Source organism: Scyliorhinus torazame, chromosome 2 (assembly GCF_047496885.1).
Source record: "Scyliorhinus torazame isolate Kashiwa2021f chromosome 2, sScyTor2.1, whole genome shotgun sequence".
Taxonomy (NCBI): Eukaryota; Metazoa; Chordata; class Chondrichthyes; order Carcharhiniformes; family Scyliorhinidae; genus Scyliorhinus; species Scyliorhinus torazame.
In genome coordinates, this window is record NC_092708.1 from 330,399,551 (window position 1) to 330,409,763 (window position 10,213).

General features: G+C 45.6%; 1 protein-coding gene across 2 annotated transcripts; it reads left to right on the top strand.

Annotated features, from left to right (window-relative positions):
• The first annotated feature begins 2,313 nt into the window (after window positions 1-2,313).
• Window positions 2,314-9,341, top strand: cdca4 (cell division cycle associated 4). Of its 2 annotated transcripts, XR_011938103.1 has the most exons (3): window positions 2,314-2,468; window positions 7,166-8,492; window positions 8,602-9,341. XR_011938103.1 is itself a non-coding variant. In XM_072489814.1 (2 exons), the coding sequence occupies exons 1-2, from the start codon at window positions 2,451-2,453 to the stop codon at window positions 8,003-8,005; spliced, it is 858 nt and encodes a 285-aa protein (XP_072345915.1). In that variant the 5' UTR covers window positions 2,314-2,450; the 3' UTR covers window positions 8,006-9,341. The 2 variants fall into 2 exon arrangements, 1 of the variants encoding a protein (XP_072345915.1); XM_072489814.1 differs by having other exon boundaries at window positions 7,166-9,341.
• The last annotated feature ends 872 nt before the right edge of the window (window positions 9,342-10,213 follow it).

Consider the following 10,213-nt stretch of genomic DNA (forward strand, 5'->3'; position numbering starts at 1 on the left):
TAATTGTTCCACCGTTGGTGGCCCTGCTTTTAATTGCCTAGGCCCCAAGTTCTGAAATTCCCTCCCTTCACCTCTTTACCTCTCTACTTCACTTTCCTTCTTTAAGTCACACTTTAAAACCTATGCTTTTGGTCATTTCACCTAATGTCCTGGGACTGAAATGACTGACCTCCAACAGCCACAACTATCCTCCTTTGTGCGAGGTATGACTCCAACCAGTGGAGAATTTTCTCCCGATTTTCATTGACTCCAGTTTTGCTAGGGCTCCTTGATGCCATACTCGTTCAAATTATGTCAAGGGCAGACACTCTCGCCTCACCTGTGGAATTCTGTTCTTTTGTCCATGTTTGAACTAAGGCTGTAATGAGGTCAAGAGCTGAATGACCCTGGCGGAATCCAAATTACGCATCATATAAGCAGGTCATTGGTGAATAAGTGCCGCTTGATAGCACTGCCAACAACACCTTCCCTCACTTTACTGATGATGAAGAGTAGCTTGCTGGGGCACAAATTAGCTGAATTGGATTTTTGTGTCCAGGACGTACCTGGGTAATTTTCCACATTGTCGGCTTGATGCCAGTGCTGTAACTGCACTGGAACAGTTTGGCTAGGGGTGCGGCTAATTCTGGAAGACATGTCTTCAGTCCTATTGCTGGAATGTTGTATCGGGTATCTTCAGCCATTTCATGATATCATGTGGCATGAATCGAATTGGGTGCAGACTGTCATCTGTGATACTGGGGACCTCAGGAGGAGGCCGCACTTCTGGCTGAAGATTGTTGTGAATACTTCAGTCTTGTCTTTTGCACTGATATGCTGGGTTCCCCCATCATTGAGCATGGGGATATTTGTGGCACCTCCTCCTCCAGTTTGGCGTTTAATTGTCCACCACCATTCATGACTGGATGTGTCAGGACTGCAGAGCTCAGATATGATTCAATGTGGGATCGCTTAGCTCGATCACATGCTGCTTTTGCTGTTTGGCCTGCAAATAGACCTGTGTTGTAGCTTCACCATGTTGAGAACTCATTTTTAGGTATGCTTGATGCTACTCCTGGCATGCCCTCCTGCACTCTTTATTGAACGAGGTTTGATCCCTTGGCTTGATGGTAACGGTAAAGTAGGGGATATGCCCCACAGGCCATGAGGTTACGGATTGTCGTTGAGTACTATTCTGTTGCTGATGGCCCATAGTGCGTCATTAATGCCCAGTTTTGGGTTGCTAGATCGGTTCAAAATCTTTCCTATTTAGCACGATTGTCCTGTCACATGGCACAATAGAGTGTATCCTCAATGTGACTTTGTCTCCAACAAATATGCTCATGGACAGATATATCTGTGACAGGTAGATTGGTGAGGACGAGGTCAAGTATGTTTTTTCCCTCTAGTTGGTTCCCTCACCACCTGCTGCAGTCCCAGTCTAGCAGCTGTGTAATAAAATCATAGAATCCCTGGAGTGCAGGAGGCCATTTAGCCCATCGAGTCTGCACCAACCCTCCAAAGGAGCACCCTACCTAGGCCCAAGCCACCCGCCCTAACCCTGTAACACCACATAACCTTTTGGATACTAAGGGACAATTTAGCATGGCCAATCCACCTAACCTGTACATCATTGGACTGCGGGTGGAAACCGGAGCCCCCGGAGGAAAGGGCGGCACGGTAGCACAAGTGATTAGCACTGTGGCTTCACAGCACCAGGGTCCCAGGTTTGATTCCCTGCTGGCTCACTGTCTGTGCAGAGTCTGCACGTTCTCCCCGTGTCTGCGTGGGTTTCCTCTGGGTGCTCCGGTTTCCTCCCACAGTCCAAAGACGTGCAGGTTAGGTGGATTGGCCATGATAAATTGCCCTTAGTGACCAAAAAGGTTAGGGGTTATTGGGATAGGATTGATAAGTGGGTCAGTGCAGACGCGATGGGCCGAATGGCCTCCTTCTGTACTGTATGTTCTATGAAAGCCGTGCAGATTCTCGGGAATGGAACCATGGCTCTGTATAGCAACAGTGCTAACCACTGTGTTACTGTGCCGCCAGTCTATATTCAGATAATTATAACTGTTATATCGTTTTCGCACTTCACGTGAGACATTTTTAGTTTGTTAGGAACCAATTATTCTAGTGGTATTGCACTTAGGAACCAAGCATGTACCCGCCTCAAAGGACGACATCATGGGACAATCCCCTCACTGGGAGAGCCGCCCACATTCCCCGCCGACGTCGCCAACGGGACGGGGCGAAAGGAGGGGCGGGTCCGAAAGGGTGGGGCCAGCGCGCAACGCGCCTGCCAATCACACCTGCCGGCCGGTGAAACCATAGCAACCGCACTTGCCAGCTGTCAATCATAAGGCAGCGCTTCCTGCCGCCACGGCTGCGATTGTGTCCGTGCGCGCAATTCACTGAGTGGAGACCCTGCCCTCCTTGCGTCCCCTCCGCATTCCCTTTATGCCCGCAGTTTAATGTATTGTTTAATGCAGGTGAGTAAAGCGGTGGGATGTTTGTTGTTTTTATTTTGGCCAGGCGCCGCTGAAGTTTGGGCGGTCTATTCGGGTAGGAATGAGTTAGCGCACCTAAAATGGCGGCGCTGCCGCTGGGCAAGGGTTCTTTTCACTTTCGTCCGGCAGTTTGGGGAGAGGAAGTGCAACGCCTCTTTAAGCAGTTAGCGGTCTCCCCCCTGCCGCTGGTTTGAGCGTCTTTCCTGCCTCCCGCTGAGTTGGAATCCCGCTGGCTCGGTGATTCTGAAGCCTGTCCGCCTAGGCCCGGCCTCACGTAGCTGCCCCGGGGACCAATGGTGGCGTCACACACCGAGTCCGGGGGGGGGGGGGGGGTCAGGCTCTTAAAGCGGCAACCGACACCCAGATGGTGTAGAGCCCCACAGAATGGGGGCTTGGGTCTCCCCTCACTGCTGATTGTTATGTTTTACAAACTTGAGTAAAACTGGTTGACAGTTCTATCTTACAGTCGTGTTTATTCCATTATAAATTAATTGAGAACTTTGAGAGGGGGCTGACGCAGTGAAGAGGAGGGGACTAGGGAAGTAGTCAGGGGAGAGGGGTGTACCTTGGGTCAGAGAGGGATTGGGGAGAGGGTGGACGAGGACGGTGGGCGAGGACGGTGGGTGAGGACGATGGGTGAGGAGGGTGGGCGAGGATGGTGGGTGAGAGGTGGATGGGGTGGGGAGGACGATGGTTGAGGGGTGGGTGAGAAGGATGGGTGAGGGATGGGCGAGGGTGAGGGATGGGCGAGGGTGAGGGATGGGCGAGGGTGAGGGATGGGCGAGGGTGAGGGGTGGGCGAGGAGGAGGGGTGAGGGGTGGGCGAGGAGGAGGGGTGAGGGGTGGGCGAGGAGGAGGGGTGAGGGGTGGGCGAGGAGGAGGGGTGGGGGGTGGGCGAGGAGGAGGGATGGGGGGTGGGCGAGGAGGAGGGGTGGGGGGTGGGCGAGGAGGGGGGGGTGGGCGAGGAGGAGGGGTGGGGGGTGGGCGAGGAGGAGGGGTGGGGGGTGGGCGAGGAGGAGGGGTGGGGGGTGGGCGAGGAGGGGGGTGGGCAAGGAGGAGGGGTGGGCGAGGAGGGGGGTGGGCGAGGAGGAGGGGTGGGCGAGGAGGGGGGTGGGCGAGGAGGAGGATGGGTGAGGGGTGCGCGAGGAGGATGGGTGAGGGGTGGGCGAGGAGGGTGAGCGAAGGGCATGGATGAGGGTGGGTGAGCGAGAGGCTGGACGACGGTGGAGGATGAGGGGGTGGGCGGCGGCGGAGGAGGACAACTGTTAGGGGAGGGGACAATGGGTGTGGATCACAAGATGGGGGAAGGGGAAAGGCAACGGGAGAGGGGAAAGAGATCAGGTGGGGGGACCGTGGGAGGGAGAGTGAAGAGCTGGTTGCGGTGCCCGGAAGAGAGGAAGGGGCACCGGGTGAGGGAGGAGTGGGGGAGACTAGCTTTGGGTGTGGGACCCGAGAGAGGGGATGAACGATGGGAAGGGACGGGGTGTGGGGGGGAGCGAGAGACCTGGGTTGTGGGGGGGGCTTCGAGAGAGGGGAGGTGTGGGGTGGAGAGGTCGGGGGGGGGGGGGGGGGGCTGGGGGAGTGGTTCAGAGAAGGGTGGGGCCAGAGAGAGTTGAGAAGCTGGGGCAGGGGAGATGAGGGGATACGTGAGAGGGGAGGCGTTTAAGAGGGGATGGGTGGGAGAAAGGAACCGGGCTGGGAGGGCGAGCCGGGAGGAGAGGATCCGGGTGGGGGCGCGAACAAGAAGTGCTGGGAGGAGATGAGCGGTGAAGAAGGGCACTGTGAAAGGGGGAGCCTGGTGTAAGGGGGGCAGCGACTGAGGGTAGGTTGACGGGGGTCGAGGGGCAGAGCACTGAGGGGGTTAGGAAAAGGGTCCATGTGGGGGGTAGGATGCTGAAATGAGGGAAGGAAACCGGTTTAGGAGGGGCAGTGGGGAAGGTGTCTTGGGGGGGGGGGGGGCTGGATTGGGGAGGGAATGAGGACTGGGGGAGGTTGGGGGGGGTAGTCACACCTTTGAGGGGTGTGGAACTTGAGGGTGGGCGCTATGAAGTAACTTGGGGGTGGGGGGGGATGATTGTGTGGGGAAAGGGAACTGAGAGTATGGGGAGCAGGGTCTGGGAGAGGAGTGGTATGCTGAAGTAGGGAAGTGCGTTGGCAGAGGGGACAAGGAAGACATAGTGCAAAGAAGGGATTATCGATGGTGTCTGAGAGTAAGCTGGAAAGGGCAAGGATTTGAGAGGAGTCGGGGGAAGGGACTGTGGGAAGTGATCCAGGTGGAGTTGGTGACAGGGCCAAAGAGAAAGAGAGGGATTTGCTTTAATTAATCTGTCAGTGTGCAGCCTCCATACAAGCTAGTAAGCTCATTTTATTACCCTACTCCCAAATCCCACCAACCCCTTTTGTTTCATCCAATCTTGGTTTTGGGGGTGGAAACCATAGAAGTCTGGAATTTAGATTTTTGGGCTCTATTGTGATTCAGTTCTGGAGGGGAGGTTGCAAAAGAGGAATTACGGGCACTTTTTTCAAAGTGGATAATAATGTCCCTCAAGTTTCAGTTCCGAAGTCACTTCTATGAATTGTGTATATTGATGATTTGGATGTAGACCTAAAGGAAGTGGTAGTCATATTTGCTTGAGATACCAAAAGAGCAGTAATATTCAAGTTTCCAAAATGGCAAAGGAAACTGCAATATGATATTGGTAAGAAGAGGAATAGATTGAGTGGCAGCTGAAATTCAGTATAAGGTTATGCATTATGGCTTACAAAAACCAGTAGTTTGTACTCAGTAGCACACAGCCTAAGAGGCAACATAACTCAAGCGTTTAAATTCATGGGATAGAAGCAGACTATTTCTAGTAGTTGCAGGATCCACAATAAGGTTATGTAGTTAGGTGAGAATTCACTTCCTGGGTTAGTGGTTGAGACTGAAACTACGTCAATATTGAAGATTAGATTGGATAGGTGGATGAAAGAAAGGGGCTGAGGAATTTGGGAACAATGGAAGTAAACGTAGTTACAACTGTTTGCTTGTATGAAGGGGCACAGAGTATTTCAACTAACTGTCTGTTTTCATGTTGTAACTTAAATGTATAGTCACAAAAAAAGTTGTAGTAATCGACTGAACTAATTTATCTAAATTTTTCCTCTTATCAGTCATAATGTTGTTAATCTCACTCCCAACCATTTCAGGATTCATCTCTTCTTCGATATTCCCTTTGTAGAGGCCAATGCAAAGCACTTGTTAAATACTTTTGCTATCTTTGATCATCCCATATTAGATGAGCATCCTTTCTTCTCGGAAATCCCACCTACATACTAACATAATAATTAGGAGCAGCAAGTTTAGGCCACTTGGCCCCTCAAGCCTGCCATTCAATAAGATCATGGCTGATCTGATTGTGGCCTCAACTCCACATTCCACCTACTCCCGATTTGACACCCTTGTTGGTCAGGAATCTATATACTGCTGTCTGAAAAATATTCATTGACCTCCACCGCTTCCTGGGAAGAGTTCCAAAGATTCATGATTGAGAAAAAAAATATTATTCTTATCTCCATCTTAAATGGGAGACCCCTTATTTTAAAACAGTGTCCCCTAGTTCTAGTCTCCCCCACTGTCAGCATCCACCCTGTCAAGCCACCCAAGGGTCTCTTGCATGTTTTAGTAAGATCGCTTCGTTACCCCCCCCCCCCCCCCCAACACACACTCGGGTATCAGCCAAGTGAACCTTCCCTGAACTGCTCACACACATAAAATGTCTTAAATAAGGAGACCAAAACTGTACATAGTATTCTAGATGTGGTCTCACCAATGCTCTGTACAACTGTAGCAAAACATCCCTACTTGTATATTCCCCTTGCAATAAATAACAACATTCTGTTTGTCTTCCTAATCGTTTGCTGTACCTGCATACTAACTTTTCCTGATTCATGTACCAGGACAACCAGATTCCTCTATACCTCAATTCTGGTCTCTCCACATTCAAATAATATACAGCTTTTCTATTCTTCATGCCAAAGTGAAAAAGTTTTCATTTTTCCACATTATACTCCATCTGCCAAATCTTTGATTACTCACTTAACTGTTCTATGTCCCTTTGAGGCCTCCTTATTTCATCTTCATCATTAATTTTTCTACTGTCTTTGTGTCCTCTGAAAATTTGGCAACCATACATTTGGTCCTGTCGTTGATTTAAAAAAAAATTGTAAATAGTTGAGGCGCCAACTATTTCTATTTCCTTATTACTGTTTCCTTATCCTGGTGGCACCCCACTCACCAGATCTTGGCAGCCTGAAAAAGACCCATTTATCCCTACTCTCTGCTTCCTATTTGCTAACCAATCCTCCATCTAACCTCAATTAACAGTTCTCTTTCTTTCCTGTAACGATGGTTTATTTTAACAAGTCTGGAAGGAGGAATGAAACAGATGAGGTAAAAATTAATTGGTGGAATGAAGACTATTTATGCTACAAACAAAATCTGCTTGCTTTGGTATTAATGGTTGGAACAAAAAAAGTGCAACATAGCCTGAATATGAATTAACACATGCAAAATCTAGTCTCGTATTGAACAAAATATATGGCAGTGTAGTTAGTTTTTCTGACGTGGTTAGTTCCAAACTATTTTAATGTTTTGAATTTGAAGAATGAGTCTTTCATTGTGATTACTTTGTTTTGTAGGTCAACATGTTGGGAAAAGGCACAAAGCGTAAATTTCCTGAAGAACAAGTTGTGGATGCCTGCCTTGATTCTGTTGGTAGCAATCTTAGTTTGCCATATAACTTGCAACGCCAGTCACTTCTAAATATCTCATTATTCAAACTTCAGCTCTGCAAGATGGTGGTGGAACCAAACCTTTGTCGCTCAGTGCTTATAGCCAACACCGTGCGACAGATTCAGGAGGAAATGATACAAGACTGCAGCTGGCAGGGACAGGCGGCTTTCACAGGAAGCGATCTGTACATAGGTCACACTTCCTCAGATAGTCTAATTGCCACAGATTTCTTATGTACGCCAACCAAAGAGCTACATGTAGAAAGTTCCACCGCCTCCACCAGTAATACAAGCACTCTTACTAAAAGCAAGGTAAACTGCTTATCTTGTGAGAATATTACTAGTTCTTCAGCTGCTGCTTCTGCTAAAGACACCAGTACTATAACATCAGACCAAGATCTGGTCCAAGCACATTTTGAAAATGATCTGAATATGTTGGAATCTGAGGAGCAGCAAGTGGATCTGAAGCAGTGTCCAAAGCCCTTGGATCAAGTATTCGGGAGTTTTGAGATTGCAAATTACTCCAGTTCTCTCACAGATATGACAATAGATGATCTGTTTGCTGATATTGACACTTCTTGGCATGAGCTTGACTCAGTGATGTCTGGGTTGATGACTAGTCCAAAAACGACACCAGTCATATTTGAATTACTAAACGGTTTGCCAACACCCATAAATTCTACCCAAAACTGCAAAACAGACTTAAATGAGCTTGATCACATCATGGAAATTATTGTTGGGTCCTAAACTTAAGAGCTTTTTCATTCTCTTGAAGATATTTGTACAATACATATCCACCTTGTTTTTATTTTCAGTTATATCTCTCTTGTAAAGTTTTCTGTCCAGTTTTCCTTTTTCAGAATATTGTTCGGATAATGCCTTTTGCACGCAGTGCTTTCATTGCGTTTGTTCTTCTACTTGTGGTTAAAACTAAAATGGTACATATTTTCATACATATATATTTTAATACCAATTAGATTTTTTTACAGTTTCAAAAGTTTCCTGTTTATAATTTTTACTTGAACAGGTAGTTTTGAAATATTTTGTTATGTATCTAAAAATGTGATTCAGAGAGGATCTATAAAATGTCTTCCTTAGCTGTGCCAAGTAGAGATCAATTCTTGCGTTGTCTAAATGGACCTCTTGCATTTCAGAATTGCCACATAAATGGAACCCTTTCAGTCTCCATGGCAGTTGAAGAAAATATTAGAAAGGGAATTATCACTATGACAATGTACTTGCATTATTGTCTTACAAGCACAAAGTTCTTAGTTATAATCTTTAAATTCATTGGATAAAATGTTTATGCATGCTATAATGGTATTGAATTGTTTCCTTGCTAGATTCTCTGTGGACTTGACATGAAAATGTTCCACTTTGTTCTGTGTAATCGCAACAGTACTGTGAATCTGGGCACAGAAGACAACGCTGGCTAAAGATTGAAAATTGTGAAAGTTTAAAGGTTCATTCCTAATTTTAAAAGGATTGCAGCGTTTATAATTTACGCTTTGAGATGCATATTTTATTTCAAATTAAGTCACTTTTTACGTTTATAAAAAGCCATAATTTCTGATGGTTGGATAGTTAGCACAAGCTGAATTCTAATTGGGACAGTTGATCTAAGTTATTACAAGCGTTATTTATTTATTTAAGTGAATATCATACAATTTGTGAAATTTTGGGTTGTACCAAGCAACTGATTAGAATTATGAATGCTGATTTGGATGGCAGATGTCTAGTTCAGTTTGTAAACGTCTTAAGAGCTATTAAAAGAGGTCAGAATTATTTTCGAGCAGTATTCTATAGAATTGCTATTTTTAGTTAAAAGCATTAGAAAAATGCAGTATATTAGTAGCAGTAATATCGACTTGTAAGTCCCAGGAAAAAAACTTTTGCAGTTATGTTAAACATGTTAAAACTAATCTATTTTGTATTATTCATTAACAAAGCACATTTTATTCTTTTTAAGCAATAATATAAAGCCTGAAACATTAACATGTACATTAGATATTTGTAATTGCTGTTTTTACTGAGAAATTGGATGTCTGTTAAATAAAAATATACACATGCATTTTTGGATAATTACTGTGTTGCTACTTGTATTAGCATGAAGAGTTACATATACGAATGCAAGCTTATTTTTAAAGCTTTTCTTTTCCTCTCCTTCCTTGCCCTTATGAACAAAACTATTTGCCTTTTTTTGAAAGAAAATCAGTGTGGCCATTTAATTTTTACTTGCAAAGCTTGCTTAACCACGTTATAAATAGGAGGGGAGTGGGCCATTTCGCCTTTTGAGCCCATTTCACAATTCAATGCAACTGGCTGCTCTGCAAACTCCATAGCCCTTTGCCCTATATCCCCTAGTACATTTGTTTAACAAAAATTCAACAATTTCAGATTTAAAATTAATAATTAATCTAGCATCCGTTGCCATTTGTAGAGAGCATTCTAAATCTCTACTACACTGTGTTGAAGTGTCTTAATTTCTCTTCCCGCAGGCCTACACTTCCCACCCAGAAAGACCAAGAGATAGACATCTACAATTTTCCTTTAATATCTCAAAAACTGTGATCAAATCATCCTTAATCCCTTTGATAGTATGAACACATTGGATACCATTCCTCTATTGAACTATAAGTATATTACTGGGCCATAAATTATGTATGAGAGTGCACTGATGTATGCTGCCTGTACTGTAGACATTGCAGCCATTGTAATAAAGACTTCAAAGTTCTTTGGGATTTAATTTAATGCACGCGCAGAAGTGAGGGATTTAAACCTGTATATTGCAGAGAAGAGGTGGAAGAATTTCAGTATTGGTAGGTATAAGAATAATTAAGAATGACCTCCTGATCTTTACAAATTTAGGATGGTAACTTTCCACAAGTAAAGTTAAATAATAGGACTATTAGAATAAATGTATACTTTAACCTGAGATTTAAAATTCAAAGTTTT